This window comes from Castor canadensis, chromosome 12, assembly GCF_047511655.1.
Source record: "Castor canadensis chromosome 12, mCasCan1.hap1v2, whole genome shotgun sequence".
In the NCBI taxonomy this organism is placed as follows: domain Eukaryota; kingdom Metazoa; phylum Chordata; class Mammalia; order Rodentia; family Castoridae; genus Castor; species Castor canadensis.
The window spans coordinates 21,007,284-21,023,796 of NC_133397.1; the positions used below are offsets into that span (position 1 = coordinate 21,007,284).

The following is a 16,513-nucleotide window of genomic DNA, read 5'->3' on the forward strand; positions in this document are numbered from 1 at the left end:
GGGCAGATGCCAGAGTCATCTGCACTCAGAGCAAAGGCCTGGTAGCAGCTGTCCATTGTCCTTTAATAATGCCAGCAACCACCACAGCCTGTTCCTTTACTCACTGAAATGACCGATGAGCTTAAGAGTTATTCTGGAGTTCTTCTGGGAAAACCCACTTTGGAAAAGCCTCTCTGTCTTCTGATTCTTAATTTAGTTGAAGTTTCACCATCAGTTTGTTACCACCTACCTGTGCTTTCTCTTTTAGGAATTCTTCATTGTTCTAGTAGGCTATCCTGATAATTTCTTTTGCCTTTCTCTCAACTATGGATTTTTTCCCTTTCTCTTCCTTTTGTTATTTCACTGATATTTTTGGGGAGAGAATAAAATGTAGGTGATAAATCCTCTATATTGGACGCCGTAAGTGGACTCATAAGGTCCACTTATGAGTGAGAAAACTAAGGCGCAGAGGATGAAAAAGAAAAAAATACACATATTCCCAAAAACTTGCCCAAAGTTGCATGTTCAATGTGTAGAACCATACATCTCAATCTGCCTGGTTTCAAAACATACTGTTTCATGCTGTTTATGTTTGTACGCACATAGCCGTGCAGTGCAGCCAAGTGATTTAAACAGCTTTGTTAGAAATGTACCATAAGAGCACATCAGGTTAGTACTGCTTTTTCAACGTAGATGCCTTACTATCAAAATGTGTGCAACGTACCTTCAAATGCTCTGCAGTGCCCTTTTCACTGTCTCTAACTCCTTGTCTTTGAGGGCAAATTTGACTTTCAAAAATTTCCAGAATTATTTAGAACCAAATTTGTTGATCTAAAAATAGTATTACTGCTTTTTAAATCAAAACTAAAATTAAGTATACCTGTGTGATTTTTTTTTTTCTTGAAGGAATTGTACACTCATTATGAGTTCCTGAAGATTTCCAAAAATATTTGAGGATTAACAGCATCACCAGAGCAAACGTTTTTATGTTCTGTGGACATACACACTCTTTGATAATTATTTTTTAAATCCTATTAATTTGTAGTGCATTAAAATGTGTGTAACTGTAAAAATAATGAGTTTCACATGCAACATTTCCAGTACTTAAAAACATCAGTTTTAACTTTGTCGTTTTGGAGGTTATACATTGTGTGGGGATTTTTTTTGTTGTTGTTTTATTTTAGTAATTAAGATATTCACATATTTCTACATTCAAAACAACATCAAAAAAAGCATGTGTACTGCAAAGTCTCTTTGTCCTAGAAGCAATGTTATTTGTTTCTTTACCTCCAAAATTCTGTTAACAGGCATAGACTTCCATTTTTAATACAAATAGCATCATACTGTACACATTCACTGAATGCTATATCAGCAGTAAAGAATGACCTGTAATTTTTTATATCTGTACCAGAATTTACTTAACCAGTGACCTAATGATTAGAATGTTTTGCCATTACAAAGCTGTAATGAGTAGTCTTGTACAGAGAAAACTGATAACATATGAGAATATATCTGAAATGTAAATTCTGAATATAATGAATCAAAGGATGGACAGATGGATGGATGGATAGACAGAGAGATTGATAGGTAGGTAGGTAGGAAGGTAGGTAGGTAGATAGATAGATAGATAGATAGGTAGATAGATAGATGTTGTTAAATGGCCCTTCTCAGAAATTATACTACTTTATATTCCTGTTTCTTTATGCCTTCTCCCTACTTTGATTTATGCACTTTCTCATCTTTGTCAGTCTGACGGGTTTTTTTTTTTCCCAAGTATCTCAAAAATTGCTCTTTTATTACAAATTAGGTTGATCATTTGTCATTGATTTCACGGTTCTCTCCAGTGAAATGATTATGAGCTTCATAGTCTCTGATCATTTATCTACTGAGTTATTTAGTTTTTTGTTTATTGATTTATAGAAGTTTGTTATTTAATAGAGAAATTAGTCCTTTGTCTACATGTTTTTATAAAAAAAAAAAGCACTGTAACCATTGCACATTTATTGTCAAATGTCACATAAAACTGAGCCAGAAGTTTCCTTTTCAACAGCTGAAGAAAATTAACTGCAAACATAAGAATCAATTGTTGGAGGAGTGGAATTTGCAAAAGCCACCCTCCTTTTTAAGACAATGCTCTACTTGTTGTGTAGAAATTTCTTAATTATGTAATATATTGTAGAATATAAAATAATATATCACACACCTGTAATCCCAGCTACTTGGGAAGCAGAAATAAGTGGGTCATGGGTCAAGGCCAACCCAGTCAAACAAACAAAATTTAGTAGGATCCTATCTCAAAAATCAAGCCTAGTGTGGTATCACATCCTATAATGTCGGCTACTCAGGAGGTAGAGGTTAGGAGGATCACAGTCCAGTGCTAGCTGGGTGAAAGCACAAGGCGCTATCTGAAAAACAACCTAAAGCAGGGCTAAGGGTGTAAGGCATGGTTCAAGTAATAGAGCACTTGCCTTAGCAAGCATGAAATGACTCTGAGTTCAGATCCCATACCACCAAAATAATTTTTTTCCTGTGATCATTGTGGCTAATGGGGATAAAAGTTTTCCTTTAGCTAGATTTTAAATGGATAAAGTATAATGTTGAGTATTTTGCAAAGATGATAACAAGTAATAGCCAGATGTGGAGTGTACATCTTAGCCTCACCTACACTGGAGACTGAGGCAGGAGGGTTACAAAAACTCAGGAGTTCAAGACCTCATCTCAAAAAAAAAAAAGTAAGTATTAATGGATTGATTAAAGGTCCCCAAAGGCTTATTTTCTACTCTCACTTCAAGCTCCCTCTTGCTTGTCCTTACATATATACATGCTTATTCATGTTTGTGGTAGGAACATAAACATGACCAGAAATAGTAGGGGGTTTTGGTGGACATTGTAACTGTGGCCTTTTCTTCTCCAATCAGGATTACCTGAGCTGGAATTGGAAGCAATTGATAGCCAGTTTGGGCAACCAGGAACAGGCGATCAGATTCCATGGGCAAATAATGCTGTGACAACTGTAAATCAGAATAAACCAGAAGAGTAAGTAATGCACTTTGTATTTTATAAGGTATCAGATACCAACTTCTAAGCCAAGAATTACCTTTTCAAATTGGATTCTAGTCTACATTGTTATTTTTCATAAATCAGCTGTAAATGTTTATAAATGGGGAGGTGAGGAAGGACACTTAGGCCAAGTGGATTCAATACTGCATGACCACAGGGACAGTAGTATACATTGTAGTTACCAAGAGATTGACACGGTATGCAGTTGTTTATAGCTGATCTGTGACTTATTTTGCTTTGATTGCCATGCTGTTCCTGGGGCCTGATGATGAATTGACTTATAACAACAATTATGTTGTCCTTAAGCTTTTAGTTATGTAATTTTTTCTAGAATTTCTCTTTGTTTGGAGCAAGAACATATAAGAGAGGAAAATCATCTACTCAGTGCTCTATCCTGATTAGAATTTAATTTCTTAATTCACATAGGCAGCTATATTACATAGCACAGAATATATCACGTACATGGCAACCAAAGGAAGACTAGGTTTTATTGGGTGTGCTCTAATTAGAGCCTTAGCTATGGGATGTGTTGGTATTTACCTTCTTGGAGGAAGAATCCTTGGTAATATTATCAGTGTAACTAGTATTAGCATTATTTTCTGCATATTTCAAAGTTTTATATATTATTTGTAACCAGTTTGGATTAAACTTCTTATTTTCTAGATGAGTCAATGAATCATTTTTTTTCTGCTTAACTGCTAGCATGTTATCAATAAGATTTGGTCATTGTTGAAAGTTAAATAAAATAATATGTACTTTTTTATTATGATTCAGTTATCCACGATAAATAGAATATGTAGAATAAATCTGAATATAGGCTAATTATTTTTTCTGAGTTTTTATCTGATTTTTACTTTTACTAAAAACTCTTTCCACTTTCTTAACTAGAATTGGTTAATTTTTCAGGCTATTTCTATAAGCTGACATGAAGAATGTGTAATTAAAGTTCACTGTTGATAAAAGAATGAAAGCTATACTAAATCTATACATTAAATGTTCTTTCTGAGGCTAGGGACATAGCTCAGTTGTAGATTGCTTACCTACCATGCAGGAGTCCCTAGATTTAATCCTCAGCATCAAAACAAAAAACAAAACAACAACCAAAATGTTATTTTAATTCCTGCACATTAAGCATAGAACATTTCATTGCATTGTAATTCATTGCCAAGCATTTTCCCAGAGAACTTCCTATTGCCAGATTTGTGCAAATGTATGTACGTGTATCTATGTACATTCGTAAGATTGAGTCATTTTTTCCTCTGTCGGTCTGAAACTTTCTTATCTTTCGATCCTGCAGCCAGTGTATTAGTTCACAATTAGATGAGCTTCTCTGCCCACCAACAACAGCAGAAGGAAGAAATGATGAGAAGGCTCTTCTGGAACAGCTGGTATCCTTCCTCAGTGGCAAAGATGAAACTGAGCTCGCTGAACTAGACAGGGCACTGGGAATTGACAAACTTGTTCAGGTACTGATACACTTGCTATTACCTAAATAAAGTGGCCCTGAGAAGCTAGAAAGTGATTTTTAAGAAGATTTTTTTCAATATTGTTCCCGCTAAGTTTTAGCTAACTGCTTTATAATTTACCCCTATGAAAGTTATCAAAATATGCAATAAATATTGGCCTCTTTAAACAAAAAGTATCATGGTACTTAGAACTAGAAATAGAATTAGAAAGTCTCAGCAGTTTGCTCTGGAAGCAGAATCTTACAAGGCCCGCTAGAATCAAATCCAGATTTGTACCATCACTTATTAAAGTTTACTTCATCCTTCATTCATATTTGTCTTAAACTTATAGTCCATGACATTCCAACTTCCTGGTTAGCATGTTTCAGACTGTGGTATGATAAAATCAATTTAGTGCATCATGATCACTATTTTAAATGGAGAAGTGTGTAGAATACAAAGCTTCAGAACATATAACCCATAAAATGGGGTGGTTTTGTTTCCTGGAACTCTTTCAGTTATAACATATATGCACTAGGTCACAGTTTAAATTATATTTCTTACAGTGGGTAATAGTTAAACATTTAAAAGCCATAACTCTATGGTCTTCTGTTATAACATCTATGTATTTTTTTCAAATTAGGTAAAAGCATGAATTCTGTATTTGAGATAGAAAAATGCCTTATTGCTTTCCTTTTTTAGGACTCTTCTTCTCATGGTAACCTGTTAAGTATAAATTTGTTGATCTTTAGCCTTTACAGTGAAAATCTTTTCAGATTTGTAGTTTCATTTCATTGATTTATGACCTTTATTTTAATTGTATCTTCACCTCTACTGAGATTTAAAACATTTCAGTTAATCTGTTACTCATGTTTCAAAAGCAGCTTTCACAGATGATTCCTTTGCGTGGTAAACTTCTGGAGAACATGAGTTCTGAATGACTATATTAAGAAGACACTTTCTAGAGATAACTTGCTCTCTGAAACTATATAAAGGATGCATAATTTATTGGCAGAAATTTATGTATAAAATGTTCTGGTTTCTTTTCTAACAGGGGGGTGGATTAGATGTATTATCAGAGAGATTTCCACCACAACAAGCAACCCCACCTTTGATGATGGAAGAAAGACCCAACCTCTATTCCCAGCCTTACTCGTCTGCTTCTCCTACTGCCAGTCTCCCTAGCCCTTTCCAAGGCATGGTCAGGCAGAAGCCTTCACTTGGGACGATGCCTGTTCAAGTAACACCTCCCCGAGGTGCTTTTTCACCCAATATGGGCATGCAGCCAAGGCAAACTATAAACAGACCTCCAGCTGCACCTAACCAACTTCGACTTCAACTACAACAGCGACTACAGGGACAACAGCAGGTAAGTGCTGTCATTTAGCCGTCAATACTTTTCAATATATACGCCGTATTTCTCTATAATAAGACAACTCAGTTGCTATAAGTCCACTCCCATAACCTTTGTGAAAGACTCAGCGAGCCATCCTGGGTCTGCTAGGTTAGGGATAAGAAACCCTTTCATTCGATTAAAGACTGCTGGCTCATCTGAAGGTGTGGCTCAATTGGTGCCGCTCCTGCCTAGCAAGTGAAAGGCCCTGAGTTCAAATCCAAAAAGCAAAAACAAATAGAAAAAAGTAAAGTAGAGAATATACAGTAGAGAATGGCTCAAGTGATAGAGCTCCTACCTAGCAAGTGTGAGGCCCTAAGTTCAAGCCCCAGTGCCACCCAAAAGAAGAAAGGAAAGGAAAGCAAAAGAAAGGAAGAGAGGGGGAGGGGAGGGAAGAGAAAGGAAAAACCTTTAAAAGCCATGACAAAGCATTTTAAGATGTGTAACTTTATAACACAGAGCAACAAGAGATACTATTTGATTGTTGCAACAAAATAATGTTTATTTATGTTGTTTGAAGTTAGTGAGATTTCTATCTAGTGATATTACTACATAAGGAGAATGGAAGAAAGGATACAAGTTTGAGGGCCTGAGAGTTGTGAGTTAAATTCCTCTCATGACAGGAAACAAGTAGATAAAGTAGCATAAATATTTACGATTATATAAGCAGCAGATACAGAAATAATTATTAAGGACCAATAAAGCAAATGGTGAAAAATGTCATCTGTGAGAAGTAGGACTGTGGCTATAATCGTTACTTCTTGTTATTAATCCTTGTGTTATTTGTTTTAACCATATGTTTGTATTGCTTTGGGCTTCTAAAAAGAGTGTTTAACGAGCTGGGTGTACTGATGCACATCTCTACTCCCAGCTATTTGAGAGGTATAGATTGGGTGGATGGTGGTTCAAGATCAGCCTGGGTATAAAGTTGGTAAGACCCCATCTCAGCCAACAAGCTGGGCATGGTAGTATACATCTGTAATCCCAGCTGCATGGAGGCATGGGTAGGAGGATCTCAGTCTGAGGTCAGCCACAGGTAAAAATGCAAGACTCTATTTAAGAAATAATGAAAGGAAAAGGCCAGGGGTATGGCTTAAGTGGTAGAGCACCTGCCTAGCAAGGGCAGGTACCTCCAAAAAAACAAGTATTTAAAGAAATTCCCTGGAACCTCAGGAAGAATGAGATATGAAAAGATAAATTACCTTAGAAAGGCAGTATGATATATTGTTGTAAGAGTGCACGCTGGTTTCAAATTTCTAAATTTTGGTTGGGTTCTTTTAATCAATAATCTGCCCTTTTAAAACCTCATAATTCCTCATCTATAAAAACAGTCTCATAAATAATTCCTTTACCTCATAGGTAGATACATGCATTAGATGAGACAGAGCAGTAAAGCTCTTAGCACAACACCTGGCATATTGTACATGTAATCCATGCTGTTGAGTAGAAAACTATACTCAACAAATGCAGCAGGTAACGCAAGTATGTCTCTATTCCACCTAAAAAGAGAAAGATGATAAAAGAGATGAGATGGGAAAATTCTTCAATGGTACAGTAACAAAGAAAGGAATAGTTGTTCAAATGCTGGGGTAGAATAAAACAAAGAATTAAGGAAAGAGAAAACAATTAAAAGAAAGTCGTAATATGTTCTGAGGAATTAGATACCATGAGAAATACAGAGTAAAAGAGATGAATTTGTGATACTCAAAACAAACCAATATGAAAAGTTGAATCACACTTATGTGATTGAATGCTAAATCCAAAAACTACAGAAAAGTGTAAGGTTATGCTGGTTTCCTCATTTTATAGCTAAAGTTAAGTAAATGCTGTCTAGAGTTAAAAGTTCAGTTAAAGGCCAGGCCTTGAGGTGAAGTTCACGACTGAATGAAGTGATTCACATTTAATTCAGGACAAAGCGTGTTTTGGCATCCATTTGTTCCTAAGCAGCTGGTCAGCAGGGTAGCCCAGAGGATATATATGAGATCGGTATGCAGAGGCGAATGCTGCTGCTTTTTTGCTGCTTTTACATGTCTTGGAGACTCATCTAAAGCTGGGTAGCTTTGGAAACCCAACAGAGTGAAAAAGTACAGAATTTAGGGCTCATTATGTTTTAAAACCCTAGAAATGTCAGTACACAAGAATAACACAGATGTTAAGTAAAGCAGTAGCTCTGCTACCTAACAAGACACACCCTGCAGGCCTCTTTTTGGGTTCTGGACCCTACATTCTTGCTGTTTCTGCAGTGAGAACCCAGCTCCACTTTTACTGTAGATTCTAGAGGTTTTGCATGTACATCCATGTAAGGGCTGTGTTTGATCAGGTCTGGTGAAGGCTTAGCTCAGCCAGTGTCTCAGTTAAGACTCTGATAGCCACAAGTCAAAAAAAAATCAAAGAAGTAAAACAATAAATTAAATATTACACTCAAATATTAAGATAATCCACTGGGCATGGTGGCTCAAGTCTATAATCCTAGCTACCTAGGAGGAAGAGATTAGGAGGGTCACAGTTTGAGGCCAGTGGGGCAAAAAAGCTCATAAGACCCCATCTCAATCAATGGCTGGGCATGGTGATACATGCCTATCATCCCAACTACACAGGGAAACACAAACAGGAAAATCAAACTCCAGGCCAGCCCAGGTATAAAGTGAGATCCTACCTCAAAAATAACCAATGCATAAAGGGCTAGTGGTGTGGCTCAAGTGGTAGAGTACCTGCCTAGCAAATGTGAGACCCTGAGTTCAATCTCCAGTACCACCAAAAAAAAAAAAAAAAAAATTAAGATAATCCAAACTAGAGGCAGTTTCAGGTAGGTATCATTACTTCAGAGCTTGGGGGATGTTATAAGGAGTCAGGTTGTTTTAATCTTTTTGCTCTACAGTCCTTAGCATATCATGATTACACATGCAAATAAAACTATAGGACAAAAAAGACTGGTTCTTTCATGTGCATTTTCAAAAAGCCAGGAAACTTTTTCCAGAAGGCGCTCTTCCTAAAACTACTCTATCTTCAAATTCCCCCGACCCAAAAAAAAGGGGGGGAAATAAAAGACATCACATGTCTGGCTAGCCTGAACTGAGTCATGTGTATATACCACCTTTAACCTATTGCTGACAAGGATTGACTTAGGTACTATGGATTACCCCTTGAGTCATGTGACTTGGAGGGTCAGCTAAACAAAATCGTATTCAGTCATCAAAGAACAAAAGGAAGTAACAGATGTGTTAGCATAATAGTACCTGATGAAATGAGTGAATTGAGTTTTAAATGTATCAGTTATACAGTTAAATCCATAGTTGAGACCAAATAGTAAACTGAGGTGATACACTTACCTTTTCTCCCACCATATTTTAAGTGAACAAATTCATTTCAGTATAGACAAAAAAGCATACTATTACTACACTAAAAGTATTAGTCATTTTGAAATACAGAAAACAAACCTGAGAAAGAAATAAAATTATATGCAAAAAATATGGCTGCTTATATACAAAATCCAAGAGAATCTACAGGGATCTTAGAACAAATAGAGAAGTTCAACAAAGAGTTTAGATAAAAGACAAAAAACAAAAATTAATGTCCATGCTTTTTTTTAAACTAGCAGCAACTAATTTGAAAATATAGTTTCAAAATACAGCCAAATGTGCAAAACTTAGACAATTGTAAACTATAATTGAAAAGTTAAAAAATGCAAATAAAAAGTATTCATGAATTGAAAATCCTTAAGATGGCAATCATTTCAAAATTAATCAGTAAATTCAGTGGATTTCCTTCAGAAAAAGTCTCAACATAGAATTTGACAAGTAGATACTAAATTTATTTTAGAAGCATCAATAAGATCTTGAAGAAAAATGAAGATAAACTTGCTATACCATCTAAAAGTATAAAACAAAGCTTTATAAATAAAACAATGTGTACCTGGCATAAGAAAAGACAGTTTTACTATTTGAAACATAATAAAGAGCCCAGAAACATCAGATACACAGAGAGACTCACTGAGGGACAGAGGGAGTAGCAGTCACTTGGAAGAGGATATCCTATGTAATAAATACAGTAAATATAATAAGTTAGGTATTTATCACATATAGTGCACAAAAATTAACTCTAGATGTTTTAATATCCTAAATTGGAATTGCTTATATTTTCTCTTCCAACAAAGTTAGGGATAAGGGCAAAATAATTTCTGCTGGGTATTGAGGGGGGGGAGGAGAGGGAGGGGGCGGAGTGGGTGGTAACGGAGCGGGTAGGGGCAGGGGGGAGAAATGACCCAAGCCTTGTATGCACATATGTATAATAAAACAATAAAAACAATAAAATGCTAAAAAAAGGAAAATAATAATTTGGTGTAGTTGACAAAACAGTTTCATAGTGGTCATATTTAAGTGATGTTAAATAACCATTTAAGTAAATAACTCTAATGCAATTTATTCCTAATAAAAATTTAAATCCTATTTCTAAAAAGGCTTCTTGTATTACAAAAGTAAATGTGGGGCTTGTAGCCAGTGCTTCAAAAAGTACAAACCCAGTTGATATGTATAAACAAGTACACACACAGAGAGAGAGAGAGAGAGAGAGAGAGAGAGAGAGAGAGAGAGAGAGATCGATTAGGCTAGTGGTCACTTTGCTTGAATGAATTTTTTCCCAATGCCTGACAAAGTAGTCTATGGCTACTTTTAAAAAAAACATAAAGGAAAAGGTTAATGTTTGCATTACTTTTTTAAAAAGTAATGCAGGGCTGGGGGTATGGCTCAAATGGTAGAACACCTGCCTAGCAAGCACAAGGCCCTGAATTCTAACCCCAGTACCTCTTATTTAAAAAAAAAAAAGAAGAAGAAGAAGTAATACAAATGTGTCACCCTTTAAGTGTCGTGTCTGCTTACCTCCAATGAGCATAGACCCAAGAAATATGTCCGTAATACCAGTTAAGGCCTTCAACAGTTCTATTTAGGGAAAAGGACAACAGTAAAGAAGGTAGACTTGCTGCTTGTAGGAAATGGTATAATATTAGTCCACAAATAATACAATTCTTCTCCAGTTGTATGTTCTTCTCCAGCAAGGACAATGGTCTTCCTACTGTCAAGAGAAGAAGAATTAGTATAAAGAGGGAGCAACAGTCAAAACAGATAAAGAGGGCTGGGGGTATGATACAAGTGGTAGAGTGTCTGACTGGCAAGTGTGAGGACCTGAGTTCAAACCCCAGTACTACCAACCCCTACAGATATGTTGGGTGTTAGGATACTAAAGACAGGTATGTGTCTGCTATAAGAATGACCATTGATAAAGTGCTCAGATGGACTAGAGATGTGGCTCACATGGTAGAGCCCTGACTTCAAATCCCAGTACCACAAAAAAAAATAATAAGTGATCAGAAGATAGAAGTAGGATTGAAGGGCAGAAAATAAGGGAAGCAGAGTTCACCTTCTGATTTCTGGAAATGAAAACTGCCTGATAAGAGAATAGTCTACTTTTTTTTTGGAGACAGTGTCTTTCTATGTTGTCCAGGCTGAACTCAAGCAACCCTTCTGCTTCAGGCATGACATGCACCACTATGTCCAGATGGAGAATAGGCTATTTTAAAGCATACTTTGTCTTGGCAGGTATTTATGCCAGGGCTAGATCAAGATTTCTCAATGTTGGCACTTTAGTATATTGGACTGGTTAATTTTTGTTATGGGGAGGTATCCTGTGTATTGAAGGATATGTAGCAGCAACCCTAGCTAAATGCTAGTAGCATCCTCTCCACAAGTTGTAACATCCAGAAATGTCTTCAGACATTGCCAAGTATACCTGGTAGAGTAGAAACACTCCTACTTGAAGACCTCTGGGGTAGGTTATCATCCTTTAGCTTTAGTACAAAAAAGACTTCTTTGTAAGATATTGGAAAAAATTCATTCAAGCAAAGTGACCGCCAGCCTGATCAATCTCTCCCTCTCTCTCTCTCTCTCTCTCCCTCTCTCTCTCCCTCTCTCTCTCTCTCTCTCCCTCTCTCTCTCTCTCTCTCTCTTTCCCTCTCTCTCTCTCCCTCTCTCTCTCTCTCTCTCTGTGTGTGTGTGTATGTGTGTGTGTGTGTACTTGTTTATACATATCAACTGGGTTTGTGGGGCCTACAAGTCCCACATTTACTTTTGTAATACAAGAAGCCTTTTTAGAAATAGGATTTAAATTTTTATTAGGAATAAATTGCGTTAGAGTTATTTACTTAAATGGTTATTTAACATCACTTAAATATGACCACTATGAAACTGTTTTGTCAACTACACCAAATTATTATTTTGGTTTTTTTTTTTTAGCATTTTATGGTTTTTATTATTTTATTATACATATGTGCATACAAGGCTTGGGTCATTTCTCCCCCGTGCCCCCACCCCCTCCGTTACCACCCACTCCGCCCCCTCCCTCTCCTCCCCCACCCAATACCCAGCAGAAATTATTTTGCCCTTATCCCTAACTTTGTTGAAGAGAAAATATAAGCAATAGTAGGAAGGAACAAGTGTTTTTGCTGGTTGAGATAAGGATAGCTATACAGGGAGTTGACTCACATCAATTTTCTGTGCGTGTGTGTTACCTTCTAGGTTAATTCTTTTTGATCTAACTTTTTCTCTAGTTCCTGATCCCCTTTTCCTATTGGCCTCAGTTGCTTTTAAGGTATCTGCTTTAGTTTCTCTGTGTTAAGGGTAACAAATGCTAGCTAATTTTTTAGGTGTCTTACGTATCCTCACCCCTCCATTGTGTGCTCTCGCCTTTATCATGTGCTCAAAGTCCAATCCCCTTGTTGTGTTTGCCCTTGACCTAATGTCCACATATGAGGGAGAACATACGATTTTTGGTCTTTTGGGCCGGGCTAACCTCACTCAGAATGATGTTCTCCATTTCCATCCATTTACCAGCGAATGATAACATTTCATTCTTCTTCATGGCTGCATAAAATTCCTTTGTGTATAGATACCACATTTTCTTTATTTTTTTATTATTCATATGTGCATACAAAACTTGGGTTATTTCTCCCCCCTGCCCCCACCCCCTCCCTTACCACCCACTCTGCCCCTCCCTCTTCCCCCCACCCCCTCAGTACCCAGCAGAAACTATTTTGCCCTTATTTCTAATTTTGTTGTAGAGAGAGTATAAACCATAATAGGAAGGAACAAGGGTTTTTGCTGGTTGAGATAAGGATAACTATACAGGGAGTTGACTTACATTAATTTCCTGTTCGTGTGTATTACCTTCTAGGTTAATTCTTTTTGATCTCACCTTTTGTCTAGTTCCTGGTCCCCTTTTCCTATTGGCCTCAGTTGCTTTTAAGGTATCTGCTTTAGTTTCTCTGCATTAAGGGCAACAAATGCTAGCTAGTTTTTTAGTTGTCTTACCTATCCTCACCCCTCCCTTGTGTGCTCTCGCTTTTATCATGTGCTCAAAGTCCAATCCCATTGTTGTGTTTGCCCTTGATCTAATGTCCACATATGAGGGAGAAGATACGATTTTTAGTCTTTTGGGCCAGGCTAACCTTACTCAGAATGATGTTCTCCAATTCCATCCATTTACCAGCGAATGATAACATTTCATTCTTCTTCATGGCTGCATAAAATTCCATTGTGTATAGATACCGCATTTTCTTAATCCATTCGTCGGTGGTGGGGCATCTTGGCTGTTTCCATAACTTGACTATTGTGAATAGTGCTGCAATAAACATGGGTGTGCAGGTGCCTCTGGAGTAACCTGTGTCACAGTCTTTTGGGTGTATCCCCAAGAGTAGTATTGCTGGATCAAATGATACCACATTTTCTTAATCCATTCATCAGTGGTGCGGTATCTTGGCTGTTTCCATAACTTTGCTATTGTGAATAGTGCTGCAATAAACATGGGTGTGCAGGTGCCTCTGGAGTAATCTGTGTCACAGTCTTTTGGGTATATCCCCAAGAGTGGTATTGCTGGATCAAATGGTAGATCAATGTTTAGCTTTTTAAGTAGCCTCCAGATTTTTTTTCCAGAGTGTTTGTACTAGTTTACATTCCCACCAACGTGTAAAAGGGTTCCTTTTTCCCCCACATCCTCCCCAACACCTGTTGTTGGTGGTGTTGCTGATGATGGCTATTCTAACAGGGGTGAGGTGGAATCTTAGCGTGGTTTTAATTTGCATTTCCTTTATTGCTAGAGATAGCATTTTTTCATGTGTTTTTTGGCCATTTGAATTTCTTCTTTTGAGAAATTTCTGTTTAGTTCACTTGCCCATTTCTTTATTGGTTCCTTAATTTTGGGAGAATTTAGTTTTTTAAGTTCCCTATATATTCTGGTTATCAGTCCTTCGTCTGATGTGTAGCTGGCAAATATTTTCTCCCACTCTGTGGGTGTTCTCTTCAGTTTAGAGACCATTTCTTTTGATGAACAGAAGCTTTTTAGTTTTATGAAGTCCCATTTATCTATGCTATCTCTTAGTTGCTGTGCTGCTGGGGTTTCGTTGAGAAAGTTCTTACCTATACCTACTAACTCCAGAGTATTTCCTACTCTTTCCTGTATCAACTTTAGAGTTTGTGGTCTGATGTTAAGATCCTTGATCCATTTTGAGTTAATATCGGTATAGGGTGATATACATGGATCTAGTTTCAGTTTTTTGCAGACTGCTAACCAGTTTTCCCAGCAGTTTTTGTTGAAGAGGCTGCTATTTCTCCATCATACTTTTTTGGAGCCTTTGTCAAAGACAAGTTGGTTATAGTTGTGTGGCTTCATATCTGGGTCCTCTATTCTGTTCCACTGGTCTTCATGTCTGTTTTTGTGCCAGTACCATGCTGTTTTTATCGTTACTGCTTTGTAATAGAGTTTGAAGTCAGGTATTGTGATACCTCCAGCATTGTTCTTTTGACTGAGTATTGCCTTGGCTATTCGTGGCCTCTTGTGTTTCCACAAGAGATTTTTCAATCTCTTTAATGAATGTCATTGGAATTTTGATGGGAATTGCATTAAACATGTGGATTACTTTTGGGAGTATCGACATTTTTACTATGTTGATTCTACCAATCCATGAATATGGGAGATCTCTCTACTTTCTATAGTCTTCCTCAATCTCTTTCTTCAGAAGTTTATAGTTTTCCTTGTAGAGGTCATTCACATCCTTCGTTAGGTTTACACCTAGGTATTTGATTTTTTTTGAGGCTATTGTAAATGGAATTGTTTTCATACATTCTTTTTCAGTTTTCTCATTGTTAGTGTATAGAAATGCTAATGATTTTTCTATGTTGATTTTATATCCTGCTACCTTGCTGTAGCTATTGATGGTGTCTAGGAGCTTCTGAGTAGAGTTTTTTAGGTCTTTAAGGTATAGGATCATGTCGTCTGTAAATAGGGTTATTTTGACAGTTTCTTTATCTATTTGTATTCCTTTTATTCCTTCTTCTTGCCTAATTTCTCTGGCTAGGAATTCCAGTACTATGTTGAATAGGAGTGGAGATAGTGGGCATCTTTGTCTAGTTCCTGATTTTAGAGGGAATGGTTTCAGTTTTTCTCCATTAAGTATAATGCTGGCTGTAGGTTTGTCATATATAGCTTTTATAATGTTGAGGTACTTTCCTTCTCTTCCTAGTTTTCTTAGAGCTTTTATCATGAAATGATGTTGGATCTTATCAAAGGCTTTTTCTGCATCTATTGAGATGATCAAGTGGTTTTTGTCTTTGCTTCTGTTAATGTGGTTTATTACATTTATTGATTTTTGTATGTTGAACCACCCCTGCATTCCTGGGATGAAACCTACTTGGTCATGGTGAATAATCTTTTTGATGTGTTGTTGAATTTGGTTTGCCATTATTTTGTTGAGGATTTTTGCATCAATGTTCATTAAGGAGATCGGCCTATAGTTCTCCTTTTTGGAGGTGTCTTTGCCTGGTTTTGGGATAAGTGTAATACTGGCTTCATAAAATGTGTTAGGCAGTTTTCCTTCCCTTTCTATTTCATGAAACAGTTTAAGGAGGGTTGGTATCAGTTCTTCTTTAAAGATCTGATAGAATTCAACAGAGAATCCATCAGGTCCTGGACTTTTCTTTTTGGGGAGACTCTTGATTGCTGCTTCAGTTTCATTTTGTGTTATAGATCTATTCAAGTGATTAATTTCCTCTTGGTTCAGTTTTGGATGATCATATGTATCTAGAAATCTGTCCATTTCTTTAAGATTTTCAAATTTATTTGAATATAAGTTGTCGAAGTAGTCTCTGATTTCCTGGACTTCCATGGTGTTTGTTGTTATCTCCCCTTTTGCATTCCTGATTCTACTAATTTGGGTTTTTTCTCTCCTCATTTTAGTCAGCTTTGCCAGGGGTCTGTTGATCTTATTTATTTTTTTTCAACAAACCAACTTTTTGTTTCATTAATTCTTTGTATGGTTTTTTTGGTTTCTATTTCGTTGATTTCAGCTCTTATTTTTATTATTTCTCTCCTATTTGTTTTGGGATTTGCTTGTTCTTGTTTTTCTAGGAATTTGAGATGTATCATTAGGTCATTGATTTGGGATCTTTCAGTCTTTTTTAATATATGCACTCATGGCTATAAACTTTCCACTCAGGACTGCCTTTGCTGTGTCTCATAGGTTCCAGTAGGTTGTGTTTTCATTTTCGTTGACTTCCAGGAACTTTTTAATTTCCTCTTTTATTTCATCAATGAC

General features: G+C 36.7%; 1 protein-coding gene across 1 annotated transcript in view; it reads left to right on the forward strand.

The window, feature by feature from the left end:
• Ncoa1 (nuclear receptor coactivator 1) overlaps positions 1–16,513 on the forward strand; it is a 238,200-nt gene that overhangs the window by 190,314 nt on the left and 31,373 nt on the right. The window contains 3 exon segments of the mRNA XM_074049293.1: positions 2,898–3,015; positions 4,337–4,505; positions 5,539–5,853. Coding sequence (XP_073905394.1) covers positions 2,898–3,015; positions 4,337–4,505; positions 5,539–5,853 — 602 coding nt within the window.